We start from the raw sequence: 25853 nt of genomic DNA, 5'->3' as shown, positions 1-25853 counted from the left end.
ATAAACCTTGAATGCAGTTGACATTAATATTAATTATTTGGAATTATTTTCCATAGTTTTGATTAAACACAGAATATAAATTTAATTTAGCAGGTAATTTTGATAATCTTTACCCCCCAGAATGGATGTGTTTCCGTTGGAGATCTTTGTTGGGGGTAGTTCCACGTGTCTGGCAAACTAAGAGACTGGAGTGAAAATATTCAAAAATATGCAAATAATCGGGGTCTGAATGGGAGCAATATTTCAAGATTTGTAGCCCGTACACTAAGGCCAACTGTATTATTATTGGGGTTGGCTCCATAATTACACCATTGTCTACTTGATCCAGATCTCATTGATTCATTAATATAGCTAAAAAGGAAAAGGGGCAATCATTTCTCTGTTTCCTTTTATGCCCTTCAAATCCCGAGCGCCTATCGCTTGCGTTTCAATCTTACGACTTATAAGATTAGTTGCCATGTACCAGATATAGTTTAGCATTTAGATGTGCCGCATTTCAAAGGCCACAAGATTTATTGCTGATCAATCTGTAGCATCTGGGTTTGTTTGTAAAGTCCCAAATTAACTAACTCCCAAATTATTATCGCTGCAAGTTTCTTCACCACCTCAGTTAAACTGATTGGTCTCAAGTTGCTGAGCTTATCCTTACACCACTTTCTAAATAAGGACGTAACATTTGAAAGTGGACGTGCACTATCACTTTAGCTAAAGAGGGTGGGTAAATTGTACACAGTGTCTCCAAATTTCTCATCTTTCGTCCCTCCATATCCTTGAATGCATCTCAACTGGTCTGGTGGATTATGAACTTTAAGTACAATCAGCTCTTTAACACCAATTTTTTTTTTACAAATCGAGCGTCTCAACTTTTTTTGTAATTAATTCATCAGATGTTGATATCACTGACCAGGCCAGAATTTATAGCCCATCCCAAATTGCACAGAGGACTGTTAGAAGTCCATCATATTGCTCAGAGTCTGGAATCACATGTATACTACATCAGGTAAGCAGAGAGGGAATGAAGGTTATCAGGGAACCAGATTTTTTTTTTCTCCTGGCAATCAACAAGGCGTCCAGAATCATCAGATTAATTCCAGATTTTTATTGAATTCGAATTCCACCATCTGCCTCGGTCGGATTCAAATCCATGTCCTCATAACATTGCCTGGGTCTCTGGATCAATGGGCCAGCGATCGCTAGGCCATCACCCCCTTCCTCTTTCACTGTGATCTGGGCATCATTTCCTTCTTTGGCAAAGACAATGCAAATGCTCATTGGGACTACACTATATTCCAGCCTCCATACATAAATCATCTTCTGTGAGGTCCCAAATCAGCTCCACTTCTCCTTTACAGCACTTATTTATAGATCAAGAGAAGACATTTGCATTTCGTCATGCTGGAGGATCACAGTTTGGATCACATGGAGTCTCTGTCTGTCTGTTTAGGTGAAAGCAAAGAATTATAAGTGAAAGGGACCTCTCACTCAAAGGCCACCTTCAGCTGATCAACCATATCAATACTTTTGTGATTTTGCTTTGCGCAAATTATTTGCTGAATTCATTTGACCACGAAGTGCTTCATGACACCGAGAATGTAAAAAGTATTATTTAAAATAAACATCTTTCCATATCTTTTGTACAGTAACACAGATGGTGTAATCATAGGTACTTAACTTAAATTTGATACCAGCTAATCCAAGTGTCTTGAATAGCTTCTTATTACTCTGATCAGCTTTGGTTGTGTCCTACTCTAGGGCCATGAGTTTTACCCAGATTTCTTACAAAGGAACAAAGATCACATTGTAGGAGCTCCATATTACAAGGAGCAGGTGTCATTCAATCTGAGAGCAGGTTAATAAAGCAACCTCTGTAATTCATTTTCCCATCAATACAGCTCATGAGCAGCATTACAAATACACGTTATGAATCAAATTGGTTCAGTATTTTAAAAGAAAGTTCAACTGTATTCCTATATGCATCACAAATTTTTAGAAAATTCTTTCTTGAAAACATCTTTTGTCTTTGAGTCATATAATGCCTGAGCTTATCAAGCACAATGGATTTTAAAAAAAACAGGAACTCTAATGGATCATGCCAAGACAGTTAGTTGAATGAGCCAGTGATGCCCTTTAATCTTTGGCCAAGTGCTCCTGACCTAATCCGTGCCTGACTGAAATGCCACTGTCTAGAATGGCACATCGTAGAGAGATAGTGCATAGAGGCCACGTACCTTCCACCACACAGTAAATGCTAGATTTAGACCTTTGTAGTCAATTTCCATTATTGATGGGAAATTAACAAAACAAACCACAGGACTGATTGTTTCGTTTTAAGTAAAATCCCTAAATAAAATCTTTATAGCCTTGAATTGACTATCTTTCCTAGAAAACAGAAGAAAAGGCATGAAGTGCCAAAGCTGGTGAGAGTGCCTTATGCAGGTGGCAAATGTGACAGAGACAGCTGAAGTCCAAAGGCCATGTTAGGGCTACCATAAGAATAGATTGACACTGTATACTATGAAACTGAGTAGAATCAACACTGGAAACTGCCTCTGATTGTCTTATTTTGTTCCACAAATGATTAAATTTTAACAATTCCAGTCGTCTTTGTTTTAGGTTAACCATTTTTAATGTGAAAAAATTTGCTTGGTTTCTCTGATTTAACCGACTACAAAATGGAAGTAGTCTAATATTGTTTATGACTCCCACTTGATTAAAAACAAAAAAGCTGAAAACTCTTCAGGTAAATTGCATTTACATCACAAATGCAAACAGATTAGAAACAGAAACATTTTTTATTCGATGTCGAACATTTAGAAAACCTACAGTGAAAATGGTTGTCATATTTGCAACTGTTCACCCCTCTCTAAATAAGCACTCTGATTGGGTAGTGGCTAATTAGACAGTGGTGTATAGACATAGCTGAGTGCAATTTCACTTTTGGGAAGATTAAAAAGCAATCTACAACCCACTTATATATAAAGCTCAAGCTAGTTTCTACCCTGTTTCAGAGCATGTTATTAATGTGGTCATACTATAAAAGATTCACACTGTCATCGGTGGAATCACTTCAATTTCAATGCAATCCTTTTTGAACAAAATGGTCTGAGTCTCACTTGTTGATAATCAGAGGTCGAACAGATCCTAAGCTGATAACTGCAAGGATCATTTTCCAACTGTGTGATCCTGTTATTGAGCCTCACTCTTTCGAACTTTGATATCTCCAACTGGTTTGCTTAGAACTGCCTAATCATTTGGAGTTGAACTATGCTGCAGTTCAAAACATGACTCCCTTGTGAATCAGCTGAGAATGTGTGGATTAATTGGAGTTATTACATTTTGACTGGGTTGAGTGCTGTAATGTTACAGGATGTGGATCACAGCAAACTTCAATTTTCTAGGAAATACCCAAGATGGGAGTAGAGGTAACACAAATTCCTCCACTGAATATTTGACTATTAAATTATATCAATATCTCTCCCTCACTTAACACAGATTAAATGTACTAATGAAATCAGCGTTTGCCCAAGAAATGAACTAAGCTCTGAAGAACCATTAAGAATACTCGGTGTTTTAATTAAGTGGTTTCCCACAATGTGATGTAGTCCCACCTGCCAAATTGAATCAACCAAATAATGTAAGATTCAAAGCAGGAAACATTAAGCAATGAAGCAATAACCTGAAATGAAATACTAAGCTGACCATTGGAAGGGAGTCAAATAGGAGGAGGCCAAATTAAAACCAACAGGGAACAATATATTGTCCTTTATGTTTCAATGTCAAGGTACAAATAACCAGGAAATCATTTGCCTGAGACTGTGCTTGATGTCCTCAGCAAAACTGGGAGAGTGAAGGAGTGAAGTTTGGACTTCAGGATTAGTTCTTAGTCTTGGCTTGATGAATACAGTGAGTAAACAGAAATGTCCTGGTTCAGGAAAGAGGATATCAATCTCCAACATTAATGTCACATTCCTGATTCCTAACCTGAGAATAAATTTGGGAACAGTCTGCATGCAGACTGGAATGCATTGACAGGAAACAGCTATATGAATGTAAAGTGTACGAGGCATAAATGGAAACTACTAAGTGAGCCACAGAAAAGTCTAGCCTTGGTTGTCTGAGAATAAATTTGGAAGCTTACACCAATATATGTGATGACCCCCGAAAACATGCATTCTTAAACTGAGTATGCACATACTGTGGATAAACCTTGAATGCAGTTGACATTAATATTAATTATTTGGAATTATTTTCCATAGTTTTGATTAAACACAGAATATAAATTTAATTTAGCAGGTAATTTTGATAATCTTTACCCCCCAGAATGGATGTGTTTCCGTTGGAGATCTTTGTTGGGGGTAGTTCCACGTGTCTGGCAAACTAAGAGACTGGAGTGAAAATATTCAAAAATATGCAAATAATCGGGGTCTGAATGGGAGCAATATTTCAAGATTTGTAGCCCGTACACTAAGGCCAACTGTATTATTATTGGGGTTGGCTCCATAATTACACCATTGTCTACTTGATCCAGATCTCATTGATTCATTAATATAGCTAAAAAGGAAAAGGGGCAATCATTTCTCTGTTTCCTTTTATGCCCTTCAAATCCCGAGCGCCTATCGCTTGCGTTTCAATCTTACGACTTATAAGATTAGTTGCCATGTACCAGATATAGTTTAGCATTTAGATGTGCCGCATTTCAAAGGCCACAAGATTTATTGCTGATCAATCTGTAGCATCTGGGTTTGTTTGTAAAGTCTAGCTCATGGCTATTTTGTGATGATATAAAATTACCCAACAAAGGTGGCCTATCTAGGCACTTGATAAGCAGGTCAGTTGAACCTCCAGGCAGCCAATGCAAGAATGAAATGGGCATTTCATTCCCTGAGGTCCCGCTGCCGACACAACAGAAAAATACTTGGTCAGAAGTTTACATTTCAAACACACACACCTCACAGGCTTAAAGAATTTGGGCACTTGAGTTAAATGACTAAAGATGTTTTCATAGATGGTATTTGAACACACAATCCTGAATATTCAAAGGACTCCAACCGAATATTAAAAGAGAAGTTTTCAGTCCAAGTTGACATTTAAGTTCACAGTCTGGTGACACAGAGTGCCTTTACCAGTTCCTCATCTATCAATGTGAACAGTGCTTATTGAACCACAACAATCAAATGAAAACAGCCGATATAGAAACGGGAACTAGACACTGCTGTTTGCATCCTGATCTTTTCCTCCTCCATCTGTTTTACAGGAATGCCATGTAGCCGGTTGCCTGAGCAACCCATTCTAAGATAACCCTGCTGGAATCATTTTATTAAAAAAATTAAAGACTGGGTCTCGGGTCCTTGTCCCTGGCCGTCCCACACACTGGCATCATCTTGTAAACACACTGCTTTCAAACAAGCAGTTTATGTTGGCAATTTTTCAAGAATGCAGCTTGCAGAGAAGACCTCGTCCCTGGCCACTGTCAAACCTGAACACCTCGTCCATGCATTTGTATAACCTGTGCTCGTAGAGTCTGAATGCTGCTCAGGATTTGTTTCTGGTGTTCAACACATGTAATCCCCAGGCTCATTACATCCCTGTGGAAGAAAATCAGAGAGAATTTAGTGTCTGCAGTCTGCATTGTCAAGGCAGTGACTAAGAGTGCAGGCAGAACTGGTGACTGAGTGAAAAGCTCAGCTAAGTATAATAATCATACCGGCATAATCAGCTTGTACAAGCTCCCGTGTCTAGTGGCACTTCATCCATTAAATTACCTGCCACAACTTTTTATTAAAATCTCTCACAAATGACTAAAACTGAAATGATCGGAACATCCTGAATGGCTGCTGTTTATAGGCTACTCTGTGAGTGACAGCTTCGATTGAGATGGATGAAGTGACCCAGAAGATGAAGTTGGAGGAGGCAGGTGAGTCTTGTCAAGGTCACACAGGTTTAACTGAGAAGCATTACATACCGATTGATCACAGCATTTGTGCTTGCTACAAGCTCGTGCTGCAATTCTTTTACATTTTTTCACAAGTTCTGATTATTGTTTCAAAATGCCGATTTTTTTTCCCCTTATCTAAAGTTTCTGGCTGTGGTATCTTATCCAAGACCACCAGTTGCCATGCCGATGTGGCCAAGGTAGCAAATAATGGGGGATTTTCGAACAAAGAACAAAGAACTGTGAGAGGCATCACATTGAACCAAGTCTTGTCCTTATCGGAGGCAACAAATCACTTTGTATCAGAGCCACAGGTTTAATGATGTCTGAGAACACTGCATATTTGTCTTTCCTCCATTGTGCATGGATCAGTGCATTGAAAGCAAATGTAAAACTGTCAGACAAACTAATTGCTCATCCACTTACTACTGCCTGGTCTCTAGATCAGTAGTCACTAAGCATCCCCTTTAGTGACTAAGCTGTTGGAAGAATTACTTTCATATTCATAAGAATCACAAGGACTTTAAAATGTGGTGTCACATTTGATATGGTATTGATTTGATCATGAATGAGGTTGAGACGGGCAGGAGTTGTGGAGAGAAAGGAATCTCAGAGAAAAAATAAAATATGTTTCCTTCAATGTCTTCAGTCTGTGAAGTTCAGGCCAGGGTGGCCAAACAATTTTCTCAAGAACAAACTAAAAGAACAATTGGGAACGCTAGGAATGTAGGTAGACCTACATTGAGAGCATCTTACAAGCCATCCCTTGGACAAATGCTACTAGCATCACATTGAAAACAGAGTGTACCTGAATGATCCCTGGGGCTTTCCCTCAGCATCCACCACAACTCCACAGGGTGAAGGTCTGGAAAAATGGCTTTTGGGCCTAATAGTGGACTTGGTGCCAATTGTCTGAGGTCATGCACCAGGGTAATTGGAGGCATAGTGGTAATATCACTGGGCTAGTAATCCAGTGCCATAGGCTGATAGTCTGAGAACGTAAGTGAAATTTGACGATCATAGAATCCCTACAGTGTGGAAACAGGGCCTTTGGCCCAACAAGTATACACTGACCCTCAGAATATCACACTCAGACCTATCCCCAGACACTATGGGTAATTTAGCATGGCCAATCCACCTAGCTTGCATATCTTTGGATTGTGGGAGGAAACCAGAGCACCCGGAGGAAACCACGCAGACGCGGGGAGAATGTGTAAATTCCACACAGAAAGTTACGTAAGGGTGGAATCGAACCCAGGTCCCTGGTGCTGTGAGGCAGCAGTGCTAACCACAGAGCCACCGTGCCGCCCCCAATTGAATTCAAGAAAAAAAAATCTGGAATAAAAGCCGAGACTAATGGTGACCAGGTAACCATTATCAATTGTGATAAACCTATCTAGATCACTAATGTCCTTTACAAAGGAAATCTGCCATCTTTACCTGGTTTGACCTACATGTGACTCCGGATCCATTGCAATATGGTTGATTCTTGGCTGCCCTCTGGGCAATAACTAGCCAGTGATGTTGACATTACATGACAAAATGAAAAAAAATCAAATTAGTGTGAGGGGGAGAGTGATGTCTTTGTTCCTGAGCCCTTTGTGTCAGGATTAAGCTACACAGGTGGCCTTCCTGCTTATGTTGTTTACGGTGAAGGAGAGATTTAAGAGACGAAATTCCTGAGGAAAACCATCCTTGTGTGCAATGGTGCTGTTGAGGTTTTCCCTTGTTTGGTGCCCAGAGGGATCTGGTCAAGGATTTTATTAATCAGAGCCTGGCCCATGAAGGTTAGGATCATTAAGGCTCAATGAGGAAGATGGGTAGGAATCAAGATTTTTTTTCTTCACACATTCACAGGGTGAGGGTATCGGTGCCCAGGCAGCATTTATTGCCCATCCCTAATCACCCAGAGGGAAGTTAAGTGTCGAACACATTGTCGTGGGTCTGGAGTCACATGTAGGCCAGACCAGGAAAGGATGGCAGTTTCCTTCCCTAAAGGACATTTGTGAACCAAGCGCATATGGAGAATTGTGGGGGTAACCAGCTGCGTTTGGAAGTATTGTTGCCCAGCTTGCCAAAGGCCATTCAAGGGTTATTCATTCTCTGGCTTCTGCTTTATAATCTTCAGTTTTAGATAGACAACTTACACTATTGGGAAGGCCAAAAGCAGAAACAATGCACCTATGGTAGTCAGGCATGAATATGGCATAGAATTCTGGAAAAATGTTTCAGGCCATGTTTAATGCAAAACCAAATAAATACTGGATGGAGAAAGAAAAAGAAGGACATGCTGATAGGGTGAGACAAAGAGGGGTGGGAGGGGGCTTATGTGTAGCACAAACACCATCATAGACGAATTGAACTGTGTAGCCCAAGGTTTTTCACTGGCTGTTGGACATCTGGCCCGACATTTTGCGACTTTTCAACATTTGTTAACTTGTGGGGAGGAGCCTTGAAGAAAGACAAGCTTTTGCCTCACATATTTCCTTTCATTTAGGAGATATATCCAAGGTGCCAGGCTGTACGAGCTGTTTTCAAGAACCATTACTTCGATTCACTGGCCTCTGGAAGACAGCAGTCAAACATTTATTTCGGAAAGGAGCTCCAGTTGATGATTACAGCTTCAGTTTGGGGCTGTCACGTACATGTGGTGCTGCCCTAGTGTCCTTAATTAGTCATGTAATGTTTGATTTGCTCTGCCGCTGACAGGCACAACACTTTGGGAATCCAGAGATCAGTTTTAATCTGTAATAGACGCTTCAGATCCTGCAGTTCCCTTTCTTACAGACAGAATCTTCAATACTCCCACACCCCACAGTCAATTAAAATGCCAACAGGCACTTTTTGACTGAAGCTGGTAGCATATCAGCAGAACAAGCATGAAAAGAAACTAGAAATCTGACTCAAATACTGAACAAAAATTTGATAAGGTCTTTTGCAAAAAGACTACCATAACTGCATTAAAACATTGCATTTTAAGAGAGGCTGTGCAATCGAAATTATGTGGATTCTCTCTCTGCCTAACAGAGATTGTTTGGTTGAGATAAATCAGACTGCCCTGCTTTGAGACATCTTTATAAAATAATTTCTTGCACATTCTTTATTCCTGTTAATAAATGAATAGCCCAGACTTAGGTGCACAGAACAAAATTCCAAAATGCAGATGCTTCAAAAGCTGGTAGCGTTTTGACCTATTCCAAAGGGAATTGGATAAGCAAACAAAGCGAATGAAATTGTAGAACTATGGGGAGAGGGCACGTGAGTGCTATTAGCTGAACTCTTGCACTGCAGAGAGCAAGCACACTTACAAGTTGCTGAATGGCCTCACTCAAGACTATAACCACTGTATGGTTTTGTTTTAAATAATAACAAATATTATTGAGAAAATGTGAATGAGGTGATCTCTTCACCTTCTAGCAGTCTTAAATATCATCTGCTCATTCATTGGGAAACTACCCAAAACTGAAACCTTTCTTAGGTCCCAGCAAAATGTGAAAAGCAGGGGTTAATCTCAGTGAGAATGGTGATTAAAAACCTCTACCCACCTACAGTGCAAATTTAAAAGTGCAAAGAACATTTTAACTGTGTACAGCGGCTTGAATGCTATTATTCATGTCATTAAATCCGCACAACATATTAAAATATTCTAATCCATAAATACAAATAGAATGACAAAGGTAGACTGATGGTTAAATTGTCCCTGGAGTCTGGAGAAGAGTTCTATAGTTGATGAGCTGACACTGATATTAGAGATTGCTTCGGAAGTTCCGTTCATATCATATCTCTGGTTTACTTGGCATAACAGCCATCCTGCCCACTCCCGTCACTTATGCCAAAAGGATCTGGTATATAAACCCAACCATGACTATGGGAGACCTGGCTACCTGGGCTTCACTGACAGCCAGTTGAAGGTCTGTGCCACCTGTATGTGCTGCTGGGTGCAGCCAACCTGATTGTCACTGGCAGTCGAGGTTATCTCTTCCTTCAGCTCTACTGCCTCCTTCTGGCCTCAAGCTGCAAGGGTTACCTGCAGTGTACCTGTGGGTGGCACAGATCTTCAGGGGCTACCTGCAGTATCAGCCAATGCATTGGATCAAGCAGCTCAAGTTGACCTGAGCAATAAGATCTTCTTCCTCCCAACTAAACACCGCTGCCCAACAGCACTGTACTTCCATTGTTGCAGTGGTCACTGAAAGTAAACAGCCTGCAGCTTATCTTGTGTGATAGGAAGAGACAATGGAATAGGAATGTTTAAAAAGGCATTTTATGTAATAAGCTATCTTATGATCGTAGAAGTGCCAACGATATTGGTTTTAACCAGTAACTCACTCACGTATTAACATGCAGGATATGTATTGGTCTGACCAATAAGTCATTTTGTCAATCTAAAATGACTTTTTCTTAAGATTTACTATCACCAACATGGTGAAGAGAAGGTGGAAAAAGGATTCGAGCTGAAAAAAAGTTACTGGTTCCAAGTTCATGACTACATCCTGAGAGAACAATCAAAATACTGAGATGAGCGAAGCCAATTCACAACTAACAATTTACCTATTTCATTCACACAACTTTTACACAGTCCCACTGCAGTTCCAAGCATGCTGTATTGTAACTTTCAATGATGACAACATATTCTCAAACTATTTTAGCCTCAAAAAAAACATTTGCAGCTTTCATCAATTTGTCTGCTGCAAAATATTGGCTGTTAAGATAATTGAACATAGCACAGTGTTGCAACAAAACATTTAAAACCTGATTGAAATTTGAAATAATTGAAGCAATATTTGTTACAAGTTAGATTTGTGATTGTTAGATTCGTTTTTCTGATATCGCTGCTGAATCATGATCGAGATTTTCTGACCTGTGTTTTTTATGCAAATTTCCAGAATTGACTTTGCTAAGAAAACTATCAGAAATTTCTAGACTTTCAGCTTCTAATTTCCCAAGTCCATAAATTTTGTGCTGACATTTTTAAAAAATTATTCCATGGTCACCATCTCAGTCCAATCCTGCAACTTCTCATGGCCTTCTTTATCCGTTCCTTTACCTACAGAATCTGATTCTGTCACACAGCCTAGCCAGTGAAACCAAACCTTATTTCAGTCACTGAGATCTCTCACATAATGGAGTTCACCTCTGAAACTCGAGACCTCCATATCCTTCTATAACAGGCTTTTTCAAAGCTACCTCTTTTGGCCAAGTTTTCGTTCACCCCATTTGAACCGTTTTTAATTTCATCAGCTCTTCTTCAGTCTCTGTGAATCATCTTGGGATCCTTCTCTATTCTTGGGAATGTTTTATCCAAATGCACACTTAGAGTCATAGAGTCATACGGCTAAAAAACAGACCCTTCGGCCCAACTCGTCCATGCCGGCTAAGTTTCCCAAAATAAACTAGTCCCACTTGCCCGCATTTGGCCCATATCTTTCTAAACACTTCCTATTGATGTACCTGTCCAAATGTCTTTTGAATGTTATAACTGTACCTGCATCAACTTCTCATTTCATGTACTCATCACTCTCTGTGTGAAAAAAGTTGCCTCTTAGGTCGTTTTTAAACCCTTTCCCTCTCACTTTAACCTATGCCCTCTAGTTTTGTACCTCCCCACCCCAGGGAATAGACCTTTGCTGTTCACCTTACCTATGCCCCTCATGATTTCATAAACTTTTCTAAGGTCACCCCCTCAACTTCCTATGCTCCAGTGAAAGAAGTCCCAGCTTATCCAGCCTCACCTTATAATTCAAACCCTCCAATTCTGGCAACATCCTGTTAATATTCCAACGTGTTAATCTAAAGTATTTGAGTACAGGCCACTTTGTAGGGAACAGATGTGATTATCTGACATGCAGTGGTGGGGAGAGGAGGTTCCCATTGTCAGTGGGCACTTAGAAATCTTTTCTGGAGCTGTTATATGCACAAAGCACATAATGAAGACGAAAGGAGGTTGTGAAAATCTTAGCAGTAAAGTAATGAGCAGACTACTGGAACAGATTCGCTGATTCCTTCAGACATGAGACAATACAGCAATCACACCATGGTCACACTGTCGTAGCATCAATTTAGTGAGCATAAAATTCACATACAGGAGGGAGGGGAATTCTTGTTTGGTTCAGGTTATTGTATGCTGTGAATAACATCTAACACATCTCTAGGCCACGTAACCAAGCCAACAATGTTCCAAACTTCACTGCTGCAGAGTAGAGCAGTCATAATATTTGCCAATGGTAGTCTATCTAAATTGTTAGGGACATTCCTGAGCCTAACACAGGATATTCTCCACACAGATACAGAGTGTGATAATCTTATTTCCATTTCTGTGCCACTGAAGAAAAGCATAGACCAATGACGATTTGTCTGAATTTAAGATCACTTACTGAACTGTCATTCTGGCGACTGACTCCAGGTAGCAGTATCCAGCTGCAGTGAAATTATCCTTGTATCTGCCCATCTCAATGGCATCCAACCACTCGCCCACTGAGTCAAAGCATGGGAATGATGGGAAGGTTTGGTCCATGAGGGGGATGTGCAGGTTCTGAGGTCTGCTGCTAAAAGACAGAAGAAAGAGATCGCAGAGATTACAGCTCATAAAAGAGGCAGGGTCTTTGAAAGTTAACTAAATATCATGCAGAGGGTATTTCTGTTTTGCTGTCTGTGCTTTTTTTATTAGTCCTCGGGATAGAGGTCAGTTAGCTCAGTTGGTTAGACAGCTGGTTTAATATGCAGAGTAATGTCAACATTGAGGGTTCAATTCTCAGCACCAGCTGACATTACCATGAAGTCCCTACTTCTCAAGCTCTCCCCTTGCCTGAGTTATGGTAATCCTCAGGTTAAACCACCAGTCGTCTCTCTGAGAGAGCAGCACTGTGGTTTGGTATGACTGTAGCAACTCTACATCTATTCCTCACGACTATCAGTTGTTCAGCCTAGGACTGGACAGTCTTGTTTCTGAAGGGACACTTCAAACCTGTAAATGCTGCTTCGTCTGCTGTGTTCATCCAGCTCCACACCTTGCTATCTCAGATTCTCCAGTATCTGCAGTTCCTACTGTCTCTGTAAATGTGGAAGTTTGCATTTCCACTTTTGTGTCCCATAATGCAGAGAGATTCACTGCTGGGCTTTTTACAACACATTACCAGAAAAGACAAATATTTCTGTGATTACCACAGTGCTTTCTCACACAAAACATATCTGAAGTTCTGAAAAGCAGTAAAAAGGATATCCAGATTCAGATCACTGAATTCATCCAGCAGTTATTGGGTGAATGCTGCACTTTAGAATATGCTTTATTGTCACGTGTACTCGAGTATAGAACTGAGGGACTACGGAGAAAAGTTTACAATGTCACCTCTTATGGCGCCATTTCAGGTACAAAGTGCCCAGGTACAAATTTTAGATACAAAAGAAGAATAATAAAAAGTAGTTGCATAACTTTACAGAAATAAGACATAGTTACAAGAACAGACATTACAGCCATATAAATAAATTACACACAAACATTACATTGCAGTCGCTGATAGCAGGGGTTTCCACACACGGTCTGATAGTCCATGCCAGACCCCATTCCAACAACGATCCTCACTCCACTCCAAGCCTCCAGTCTGCACTGCACCAAGGTAAATCTTCTCCAGCACCACTTCCCCTCGCTGGTCTCCGCTCCGGGATCACCTCACCGGTCTCCGCTCCGGGATCACTTCCCCTCACTGGTCTCGCTCCGGGATCACCTCGCTGGTCTCCGCTCCGGGATCACCTCACTGGTCTCTGCTCCGGGACCACTTCCCCTCGCTGGTCTCTGCTCTGGGATCACCTCACTGGTCTCTGCTCTGGAGCTTGATTCCCACGGCTCTGGGATTCGCCTCTGGGGCTCACCGTCTCCTCCATTCCCCTCTGGACAAGTTGAAGTCATTACTTGAGAAAAGAAAGCAGGGAGGAGGAAGAAAGAAAACAGAAAAAAGGAAAAAGGAAAAAGAACGGGCGGAGCAGAACAGCTCAGAGTCTTACTCTGCCGCCATCTTGCTCTGGCACCACCCTTACCATCATGAGCTCCTGCCACTTCTTATCAGGTAATGCCCTCAGATTGACAAATAGCACAAGGCATAAGACCAAGCATTGTATTGGTAAGGGGTTCAGCATTCAATATCTCAGAAATCCGACTGGGAATACCTCAACTTGAAATCACTTGGTCCATAGATTCATAGACTAGAGTCATAGTCATACAGCATGGAAATAGACCCTTCGGTTCAATCAGTCTGTGCTGACCCTCATCCCAAACTAAACTAGTCCCACCTGCCTGTGCTTGGCCCATAACCTTCCAAACATTTTTTATTCATTTACTCATCCAAATGCCTTTTAAAGATTACAACTATATCACTTCTATCAATTTGTCAGGAAGTTCATTCCACACACAAACCACACTGTGTAAAAGATTGCTCTCATTTTTTAATCTTTCTCCTCTCACCTTAAAAGTATACCCCGTTAGGCTTAAAATCCCCCACTCTAGGGAAAAGACACCTGTCATTCACTTTATCTATTCCCCTCATTATTTCATAAACCTCTATAAGGTCACCCCTCAACTTCCTACACTCCAGTGAAAAAGGGCCCAGCCTATCCAGCCTCTCTTGATAATTCAAACCCCCTAATACCCCAGTAAATCTGTTCTGAACCCTCTCCAGCTTAATAGCATCTTTCCTATAACAGGGCGACCAGACTTTGGAACAAGAAAATAAGATCTAGAAAGCAAGATATATGTCAAATCCACTGAATTAAACCGAGCCTCAGCCTTTGGGTGGTGCTATTATAATATACCTATGGTCTGGCCCTGCATAAAACAATGATGGCATGGAACATTTAGTGACATAAATGGGATAATTACAATATTTTACACTGTGTCAAATGCTAACTTCTCTTTAAATGGATACAAGGAGCCTTGAGAAATGGTGTCAGAAGTCAATTGAACTTTTCAAACTACAATGTCTTCAAGCTTCTAAAAGACTTCAAGTTGATGTCAGATAGACATACACAAACAGAAGGCCTTTGAAATTCAATGCCAATTTCCACAAGGGGCAAACTGAAACTTATTGATAATGTCTTTCCTTTGCGTGTGGATTGCGTTTTTCCTAACTCATGAAAACCAAATGTGAAAGCATAATTCTTCAAAGTAACATTGCAGCCTTCTTAGGTTTGGATCTGTATACATCTGTAAGGCAACATTTTCACAGAAGCGTTCTGCTGAGACAGAAGTTAGAAGGAGCGGAGATGAAGGCAAACAGAGGACTGTTGTACAGAGCCAAGATGTTAAGGGACACAATCTCCAGTACCATAAAGCTTAGATAATGAACCTTCACTCCCTCTCAGAACCTGTTCTGCTCTGTCCACATGTAACCTATAACTATTCGACTACAGAAGCCATCACAGCCATGACTTCAAGCTTTCAAACCCCTCGCCTCAGGAACACCAAACTTCAAGCGTGAAACTGGCCTGTGACAACAACAACAGATAGATCTCTTTCTTACCTTCATGCATATATTTTACCCATTTCTACTTTTAATCATTGTACCTGTATTTCATCTGGAAACCAAATCACTTTTTGCTCAGTAAATTCTTGCAATAGTTCTACAATAACCTTTAGTCATGTTCAAAATTAAAGATTTGTTGCTGGCTTGTTTTCAATTGGAACACTCAAAACACAAAGAAAGGGTTAAAAAGCCAGACAATTGCATTGCTCGCACACTGCGGGCGTGCCTGACATGGTCCAGGGACTCTCAGAACACATGGTGATGGATGAACCGAATTTGATTCGCGAAAGGTTCCCGATGGCAGAGTCTTTCATCAAGTTGTCAAATCCTGGTGTAGCAGGTACATGCAGAAACGGTAGGGAGAATGAATTAGAATTAGAATTCATTGTCGCATGTACTCAGGCACAGGGATACAGGAGTACAGTGAGAAGTGTACAATATCACCATTCCTGGTGCCATTTTAGGTGCAAAGGTATCTGGGTACAAAATCTTAGGTACAAAGTTGAAAAAGAAAGAAATATCGATTAAAGTTGAACATTAAAGTCCTTTGGAAGTGCTTGGTCATGCTGGGTTCACACTCCCCACAAGCATTCGAACTTCTCCATGTTGGGCTCATTCTCTGGCTCTCACAACTGTTCTCTCATTCTCCCCCGCACCGGCTCAATCTCACCACAGAAGGTAAGTAGTTTAAAGTAAGAAAATAAAGGCTGTGAAGGCATGGAAAAGAAAGGTAAGAGGTGCCGGCAATCTGCACTGCTACTCTGCTGCCATCTTGGGCATGTTTTGATGAGATGGAAGAGCGAGGTGGAACAATGTGCCCATGATGCCTCGTGGAATCAGGATGAGGGAGGGTTTGAAGCTTTGGTGATCGCAAGAAGTTCCGAATGATGAGGCAGTTGTGGAAAATGATAGAATCTTCCGCAATATTTGAGATAAAACAATACTGACACAGTTCTGCTCAGCCGTGCAAACTAGTTTAGTCAGCACAAGTGTTCTGAAATGACCTGCCTTGTGGCATCAGTGTGATGAGGTAAATCCTGCATATAAAATCAGCAGTGCATCAAATAACTCTGTTCAGCTCTGCTCAGTCAACAAAAAAGTGAATGTTGCACGATAAAAGTACAGAATAAAAACTTCTGTAAAATTCCTGAGCGTTTTAGCCCTTTGGAAGCTTAGCTAAAGGGGGTCAGAAAGAAGCCTGTAGAGTCCACACTGCTTTAGACAGAGAGCAATGGGTAAGAAGGATCAGGTTGGGGTGGGGGGGGGGGGCGCGGTGCAGAAGTGGGAGTGGAGTTACATAACCAGTAGCCAGAAAGAGTGGAGAGAGAGGAAAGCCAACAGAGGGGATGAGCTGACAAGAGATCAGCAGGGGAGTGAGAGGGAAGGAGGTTGGGGAGGGGAATGAGTGAGAGTGAAGGGGGGGACTAAAGGGTAAGAGAGCGCAGTAGTGGTGAGGGAGGGGCTGATGAGAAAGAAAATACGAAATAAGAGCAGTTGTAGACCTAGTCCGTCAGCTCCTTCATTTAATATGATCATGGCTGTTCCTGAGCTCCTGCCCACTCCCCACACCCCTTGAATCTCTGTGAGGCTAAAAATCTGTCCATGTCAACCTTAAATATGTTCAATGATACAGCCTCCACAACCAGTTGGAGTTGAGATTTCCACAGATTCACTGCCCTTTGAGTGAAGTTATTTCTCCTCATCCCAGTCATAAATGATGCAGAGACACATGTCCCTAAGTTTTAGATCACCTGACCCGCAGGAACAACCTCTTATTTACCCAGTCCAAGCCCCTTCAGAATCTTGTCTGCTTCAATGAGATTGCCTCTCATTCTTCTAAACTCAGTCTGAAAGCTGTTGTCTGTAATATATATCAATTATGTAGCTGAGAAAGTGGGGTGGGGGTGAGTTTGCAGATGACACGAACATTGGCTCGGTGATTAACAGTGAGGAGAAAGGTCTCAGGCTACAGAAAGGTACAGACAGTCCGGTCAGATGAGCAAACCAGTGGCAGATGAATTTTAACCCTGAGAAGTGTGAGGTGATGTGTTCTGGGAGAAATAACAAGTCAAGGGAGTACTCAGTCAATGACACAACACTACGAAACTTAAGAAGGCATATGAGTCATTTGCCTTCATCAGTTATGGCATAGATTATGAGTGTGGTGATGTTATATTGGAGCTGTACAAAACTTTCATTTGGCCATGACTGGAGTACCATGTGATAATGGGAACTGCAGATGCTGGAGAATCCAAGATAATAAAGTGTGAAGCTGGATGAACACAGCAGGCCAAGCAGCATCTCAGGAGCACAAAAGCTGACGTTTCGGGCCTAGACCCTTCATCAGAGAGCCCGAAACATCAGCTTTTGTGCTCCTGAGATGCTGCTTGGCCTGCTGTGTTCATCCAGCTTCACACTTTGTTATCCTGGAGTACCATGTGCAGTTTTGGGCGCTGAATAACTTGATGAATTATTGTTACATATATTGTGAAGATACAGTGAAGAGTCTTTTGTTGCCACAATCTGGCTCCATTTTGAGTTACGAAAGGATAAAAATAAATTACTTAACAGGAGTTTGCCTTCTGTTCCAAAATGGGGCCTCAAGCACAGCATCAGGGCCTCTACAAGGTTTCTGCAAGGCGTTCTGGTCCTCAAGGAAGCCTGCTGTTAGGGGTGGCGATGATGGCACCAATGCGCCAGGAGACCCCAGCTCTATTGCTGCCACTGCCAAGAGCCCCAGCTCTGAGCTTACCGCTGCTAACAGTCCATGTTCTAGGCCAGGTGTCCCAATCCAAGCGCGGATGCTGCAGCCAGCAGCCCCCACCAACACTGCTCCATCCTCAACAATGAAGGCTATAAGAAGAAGGAAAAGAAAATAACGTGAAAAGCACGTGGAGAAAATGTCACTGTCAGCCTAGAGCAGATGGGCTCCAGACACTACCCTACCATGTCAGTGCCATCTTGAGGAAAGACAAGATGTGACTGCAGTGGAGGGGGTGCAGAGGAGATTCACCAGGATGTTGCCCTGTAGAATGGAGCAGTTTACCTGTGATGAGAGATTGTACTAGCCTGGGTTGTTTCCTTTGGAGCAGAGAAGGGCTGGGGAGGGACCTGACTGAAGTATATAAGATTATGGGGGCATGAACAGTGTGGTTAGGGAGTAACTGCTCCCATGAGACAACTGGTCAATAATAATATTCAGATGGAGGGCTGAAGGCTTACAGGAGATTTGATGAAATCTTTTGCCATTAAACCCTACATATCCCCTGTAAGGAGTGTGGTGGGAATGTCGAGTTCAATACTGTAGACAGCTTTCCAGATGTGGTTTCACCAAAGTCTTGTACAACTGTAGCTAGATTTCATTATTCCTGCACAGCAAACCCCCTGCAATAAAGGCCCAATCCAGAAACAAACCATCAGACAAACTTTCTTGATTTACATGGGGTGCTGCTGCCATGACACTCTGGATCTCAGCATTCGCCCTGTCTTACTCTGCAGCAGTGGATTGTGTGCCTGTCTGACACAGGTTAGCACACACATCTTCAGAGACAGTAGGAACTGCAGATGCTGGAGAATCTGAGACAACAAGGTATACAGCTGGATGAACACTGCAGGCCAGGCAGGATCAGAGGAGCTGGAAGGTTGACGAAAGGAACCTTCCATTCAACACTGTTCCCTGGCTTCCTGCCCTCACAAACTTCACTTTTCCCTCACATCTGCCAAGTGGTAAAGCCCACAATCTGGTCAAAAGCATCTGGGTTGCACCTCCATTACCTGCTCCATGATGAACTCATTGATCTCAGTCCACGATCACACTTATCTTATATGTACAGCCAACAATTTGTCATGGTTTTCTGGTGGTTTATTTGAGGTAGTCAAGAAGGAACAGTTTGAATATGATACATTAGTTAACTAGGCAAAGAAGGTGTAACAACTGTGACAATTCATTGTTAGCAAAAGATTTGGAATGATTTAATTTTGTGAAACTTGTCATTGCAGCATCTTGCTCTGTAGTCGAAGTGTTAGGGGACTTTCCATGAGTCTACCCCACCTCCCCTTCTTCTGGGTCCATCTTCAATTTGGAGAAGACGGCTCTTTGAGCACTTCCTGATGAAGATCGCCTAATACAGGTGATCTACAAGGTCCACTCAAAGATGATCACTCAACGAGAGCTGCTCAATGAGCACCACCCCCTGTCCCTGAACACTTGCTAATGTTGCCTATTTCTAGGGGCAGGACACTTTGTCAACCAATTAAGAGCAAAGAACAACACAGCACAGGGACAGGCCCTTTGCCCCCACTCCAAGCCTGTGCTGACACATTTTGCCCTTCCATTCTAAAACTGTCTTCTTTTACAGGATCCATATCCCACTATTTCCTTCCTATTCATGTATTCGAACAGTTGCTTCTTGTATGCTGTATTTGTGCCTGCTTCCTCATCTCCTCTGGCAGCGTGTTCCAGGCACTTTGTGTGAAAAACATGCCTCACACATTTTTAAAAAAATTTCTCCACCAGCACCTTGAACCTCCACCCTCGGACAAAGCCTCATACTATCCACTCTATCCATGTCATGCACGATCTTATAAACCACTATCAGTTGGCCTCTCAATCTCCTGCATTCCAATTAAAACAAACCCAGTCTATCCAACATAACAAGATGTAAAGCTGGATGAACACAGCAGGCCAAGCAGCCTCTTAGGAGCAGGAAGGCTGACGTTTCAGGCCAAGACCCTTCAAGGCCTGAAATGTCAGCTTTCCTGCTCCAAAGATGCTGCTTGGCCTTCTGTGTTCATCCAGCTCCAAACCTTGCTATCTCGGACTCTCCAGCATCTGCAGTTCCTATTATTTCTTATCCCGGTCTATCCAACCTTCCTTCATAGCTAAAACCCCCCATACCAGGCAACATCCTGATAAACCTTCACTGTACCCTCTCCAAAGCATCCATATCCTTCTGGTACTGTGTAATATTCCAAGTGTAGTCTACCTAAAATTCTATAAATTGCAGCATAAATTTCCTATCCTTATAATCAATGCCCTTTCCAATGAATGCAAGCATACCATAGGCCATTTTTACTACCTTGTCTACCTGCGCTGCCACCTTCAGAGATCTGTGGGTTTGTGTACCCAGATCCTTCTGCATATCAATACTCCTAAGGGTTCTGCCATTCACTGTATAATTTTCACCTGTACTTGACCTTCCAAAATGCATCACCTCACATTTGTCCAATTGTCTGAATCTTTTTGACCAATGATTACTCATGACATCAGATGACCATTGACCCTTTGCCCACCTTCATTTGAAACTTATCATTCCCTAAGAACAAAACTTTCTTACCTTCAGAAACACTGCATTCATAATATGGTACTGTGGTGCCTGATAAATCCTTTGTGTATGCATTAGAAAGTAAGTTGCTACCGTAATTCAGTTAAATTAGGTCCAATTCTACACAGGGATGTAGTAAAAGCATACAGTTTTAACGGGGACCCTAATTTCCAACAATCCATTCAAATCCACCTACTGTCCGCCTTCCCTCTCCCCATTTGAAGCAAGCTTCCTGAGTAGGATCAGGCAGCAGACAACCTTTGGATTTAGGAATGAGAAACCCAGCAATCACCAACAAGTTCCTGGTGACCAACACCATCTGACAAACAGAAGACCAAAAACGACCACCACGGGTCCTTACTAAAGAGATTCATGACAGTCAAACCTCCAGCATTGGGTCCCCAGTACAAAGTCCTTATCTAACTGCAGATGCAGATAATGCTGTCCATTACCAAGAAGTGTTAATTCTACAGTAAATTCAGCAAATGAGGAGGCTATTCCTTGGTTTTGGGGATTTGCATTAACTAAATAACAATAACCACCTTGTAATAAAGGCTGACATGCCATTTGTCTCTTTTTTAAATTGCTGGCTATATCAGCGTTTCTTGAATGAGCCCACCCAAACCTCTGTGAACAGAGGAGGGAAATGAGGAGAGAGAGAAAGGCAAGAATGGAGAGAGTGAAAAACACGGAGTGTTGGTAGGGGGTAACGAGAAGGAAGAAAGAGTGAGGAAAACGAGCAGATCTGGAAAGGACAAAGTGTAGGTGTAGATTGTGTGTAAGGAAAGAAGTTGAGGGAAGATAGAGACAGATGGAGTCTATTAGAGTGAGTGGGACTAAGAATGGTAGCAGCAACAGAATGGAATAAGGAGAAATGGGAAGAAAGGCTAAAGGATAAAGGATTCCTGGCAAGATGGGAGCAGAATAAGTTGCTCCATTCGGAGCTCCAGTCTGCTCACCAGTTCTCTTTCCCTTTTATCGTGGTTCTTCCTTTTTTTGCCTCCCTTCTTCCCTCCCCCTCTGTAGTAATTCTATGCACCTCTCCACCCCTTTTAATTACCTACTTAAGGAGCCAGGTCACAACTGAGAACCATGTGGTGGGAGCTGAAGATGTGGGTTGTGCCCTGCAGTGACAATGGATCGAGTGTGGGCTGGAGCAATGGCAGTGGATCAAGAGACGGCCAGAGAAAGTGGGGTGGTGAGGCAGTGATGGTGAGAGGGGGCCGGTGAGACAGTGACGGTGAGAGCGGGGCCGGTGAAGCAGTAACAGTGACAGCAGGGCCAGTGAGGTAGTGACGGTGAGAGTGGGGCTGGTGAGGCAGTGACAGTGACAGCAGGGCCAGTGAGGCAGTGGCAGTGAGAGCGGGGACACTGAGGCAGTGGTGGTGAGAGCGGGGCCGGTGAGGCGGTGACGGTGAGAGTGGGGCCGGTGAGGCGGTGACGGTGAGAGTGGGGACGGTGAGGCGGTGACGGTGAGAGCGGGGCCGATGAGGCAGTGATGGTGAGAGCAGGCCCAGTGAGGCAGTGATGGTGAGAGTGGGGCCGGTGAGGTAGTGACGGTGAGAGCGGGGCCGGTGAGGCAGTGACGGTGAAAGTGGGCTGGTGAGGCAGTGACGGTGAAAGTGGGCTGGTGAGGCAGTGACAGTGACGGCGGGGCCGGTGAGACAGCGACGGTGAGAGCAGGCCGGTGAGGCAGTGGCAGTGAGAGCGGGCCGGTGAGGCAGTGGCAGTGAGAGCGGGGCCGGTGAGAGCAGGCCGGTGAGATGGTGATGGTGACAGCAGGCCAGTGAGATGGTGACGGTGAGAGCAGGCCGGTGAGGCAGTGACGGTGAGAGCAGGCCGGTGAGGTAGTGACGGTGAGAGCGGGGCCGGTGAGGCCGTGATGGTGAAAGTGGGCTGGTGAGGCAGTGATGTGACAGCGGGGCCAGTGAGACGGTGATGGTGAGAGCAGGCCGGTGAGACGGTGACGGTGAGAGCAGGCTGGAGAGGCAGTGACGGTGAGAGCAGGCCGGTGAGGTAGTGACGGTGAGAGCAGGCCGGTGAGGTAGTGACGGTGAGAGCGGGGCCGGTGAGGCAGTGACGGTGACAGTGGGCTGGTGAGGCAGTGACGTTGAAAGTGGGCTGGTGAGGCAGTGACAGTGAGAGCGGGCCGGCGAGGCAGTGGCAGTGAGAGCAGGCCGGTGAGGCAGTGACGGTGAGAGCAGGCCGGTGAGGCAGTGACGGTGACAGCCGGGCCGGTGAGACGGTGACGGTGAGAGAAGGCCGGTGAGACGGTGACGGTGAGAGCAGGCCGGTGAGGCAGTGATGGTGAGAGCAGGTCGGTGAGGCAGTGACGGTGAAAGTGGGCTGGTGAGGCAGTGACAGTGACAGCGGGGCTGGTGAGACAGTGGCGGTGAGTGCAGGCCAGTGAGGCTGCTGAGAGAGGAACACTGGCAACGGCATGGTGTAGGCTGGAAAGCCTGGAGCGGGTCTCTGGTGGCAGGAAAGCCCAGCGTGGGACTGCAGCACTGGAAAGGGAAGCTGGGCTCTATTGTTAGCCCTCCTTATCCCATTCTAAGTTAATGTGAATGGCACCATGTAGGTACAGAGAAGGTACACATTTTTCACTGTGACTTCACACTGAATATACGTGACAATAAATGATTCAGTTTAATTCAATTCAAGAGAGAAAACGTGTGATTGAAAAGAGAGGGGGTGGAATTAAAGAGGATAAGGATAATTTTAGAGGCAGGGAGGAGGATGAGAAAAGAAAATGAAAGGTATCAGAGTTAAAATATAAATAAGAATAAAACAAGGGAGGAAAACGGCAGGAACTGATTCTGACTGGACAATCTACTTTGATGATGGGTTTTATTAGGTAATGTGGATTTAAATTAATAATGTGTGATGGTTATTACAAGTTTGAGATTGAATGTGGTAAATTGTCCGACAACACTCTCGATTACAGGGTTAATACACTATAGCAGCATAACCAACTCATTGAGCATTTTGGGAAATATCTGATGGGATCATGCCAACAGCAACATTTCCAATCATAGCTACACACAAACCAACAGCTCTTGTAAAATTCTACACAATGAGTGGTTATATTATTATGGTATGCTGTGATTAACTGTAATCTTTTAAATTGCAACCACAAATCTTAAAAGAAACGGCTGCTGATTTTTTTAAAGCCATCTAACTTCACTTGTGGATTCAACTGTGATCAGACAGAACGAGGGACAGGATTAAATTTATCTCTGAAAGGGTCACAACCGACTTTTGAAATCCAAGGCAAACTTCCCCATGGGTCAACAACTCATTAACAAAGAATTCGACGCAAGTATCTCTTTTTTGCCTCACCAAACTTGGAAGAATAAGAGCCACTCGAGCGAACAGTTGAGTCATTTAAAAATGTTAATTACCTCCTTTAAAAAGACAATGAAATTGACAACGTTTCAGACATGGTGCAGAATTTAATAATATGAAAACATCATTTGACAGTTTGGTATGGCAAATGTTGAGTTTTGAACTGTCTAAAGTATGTGTAGGAGCAGTCATTTTGCGCAGAAGCCTCAGTAGAATATATAGTGTTTGAACACGCTCGGTTTGAGCATTGTTTAAGAATTTGGTTTTCTGTTTGCCTCTGGAGTTACAGTGGAAAATGCTCAGAGATCTTGCCTGTTCTGCTGAAAAGGAGCTCTAGCAGTTTTCAAGTATAATTACATCGGGACAAATAAGGAAACGGGATCTTCACTTGTTCCCTAAGACAGCCAAATTTATCCAGCCAAAGAAGCAGACTTTTGACTATTCAGCTACAAAAGTCATCACAACTGCTGAACATAGCTCTTAAACAGCAATCCTTCTCTCTATACAAGTAACATTTCAATTTCACCAGTATCTTAAAGAACTCAACTGAATTCCACCTGCATGAAAGTATATTTATCCAAATGGGCATATGATCCTTGTACATATAAGTAACTTCATTGTATATTACTCATTAACTTACAGCAGTGTTTTGCAATAAACAAACTTTTATATTATGTGTATATCACGTTACATTATGTAAAACTAAAAGTTGTTGCTGGCCATTTGTAAAAATACTCAAATTAAAATAAGGATTATTCAAATTCTTGTCTCACAGGCCACTTTGAGAAAACACTTCTTCACGTAGTTGTGAAAATTTGCAAAATTTCAAATCACAACAGTGTATCAAAAAACAGCCCCTGCAAAATTCCACTATTCATTTTAGGTTCACTATTGTAACTGGTCCTTTAAATATTTTGCCATATCAATCAGAACAGCCAAGTCAATGATGCCATGGTGGCACAGCCATCAGAAACATACTAATACGTAGGAAAATAGGTTAATTTAACTAATAACTCTGTTCAGCCCTTTCTCCAGCACGTTAGTAATATATCTCTTGACATTGGAAGGATGATCTGTTGTGGGTTGGTGCGTACCTGATGACTTCAAATTTTAAATAAGATTATAACATCCCTACAGTGCAGAAGGAGGCAATTTGGCCCCTAAAATCTTCACTGACTCGCCAAAGAGCATTCCATGCAGACCCTCCCTGTAGCTCTACATGAGATTTTTAACGATGGCTAATCCTGCACATCCCTGAACACTACGGGCAATTTAGTATGGCCAATCCCCTTAGCCTGCACATCTTTGGACAGTGGGAGGAAACCGGAGCACCTGGAGCAAACCCATGCAGACACAGGGAGAATGTGCAAACTCCACACAGACATAGTCACCTGAGGCTGGAATCAAATTCAGCCCCTGGTGCTGTGGGGCAGTGGTGTTAACCGCTAGGCCACCTTAATCCTTACAGGTAAACAAAATAATCATTAAAATTAGGTCAGCAAGACCCTGTCCATTGTGCTTTACAATGCTGCATTCCACCTGCTCCACACACCCAATCTGACTCCCGAACAGCCGCAAAGTTCCTGATAATGGGATTTTAATTGGCATGACAGTATTTTATTATCATGCCACCTGATTTGCTCTCTGCTTTCATGTTCTGTTACCATTGGCAAACATCCATTAAATAAATGGAATATTTAGAAAGCATGGATGGTAACAGTGCTTAATAATGATGTC

General features: G+C 42.8%; 1 protein-coding gene across 1 annotated transcript in view; it reads right to left on the bottom strand.

The window, feature by feature from the left end:
* Positions 1 to 642: 642 nt before the first annotated feature.
* The window catches only part of LOC125465066 (ephrin type-A receptor 7-like), a 775671-nt gene continuing 750460 nt past the window's right edge, over positions 643 to 25853 (bottom strand). The window contains exons 16-17 of the mRNA XM_048558149.2: positions 12307 to 12477; positions 643 to 5585 (exon numbers count right to left, since the gene is read on the bottom strand). Of these exons, the coding sequence (XP_048414106.2) occupies positions 5471 to 5585; positions 12307 to 12477 (286 nt within the window). The 3' untranslated portion in view covers positions 643 to 5470. The remainder of the gene's footprint in view (positions 5586 to 12306; positions 12478 to 25853) is intronic.

Source organism: Stegostoma tigrinum, chromosome 24, assembly GCF_030684315.1.
Source record: "Stegostoma tigrinum isolate sSteTig4 chromosome 24, sSteTig4.hap1, whole genome shotgun sequence".
In the NCBI taxonomy this organism is placed as follows: domain Eukaryota; kingdom Metazoa; phylum Chordata; class Chondrichthyes; order Orectolobiformes; family Stegostomatidae; genus Stegostoma; species Stegostoma tigrinum.
This window is presented reverse-complemented; position numbering and strand designations above follow the sequence as displayed.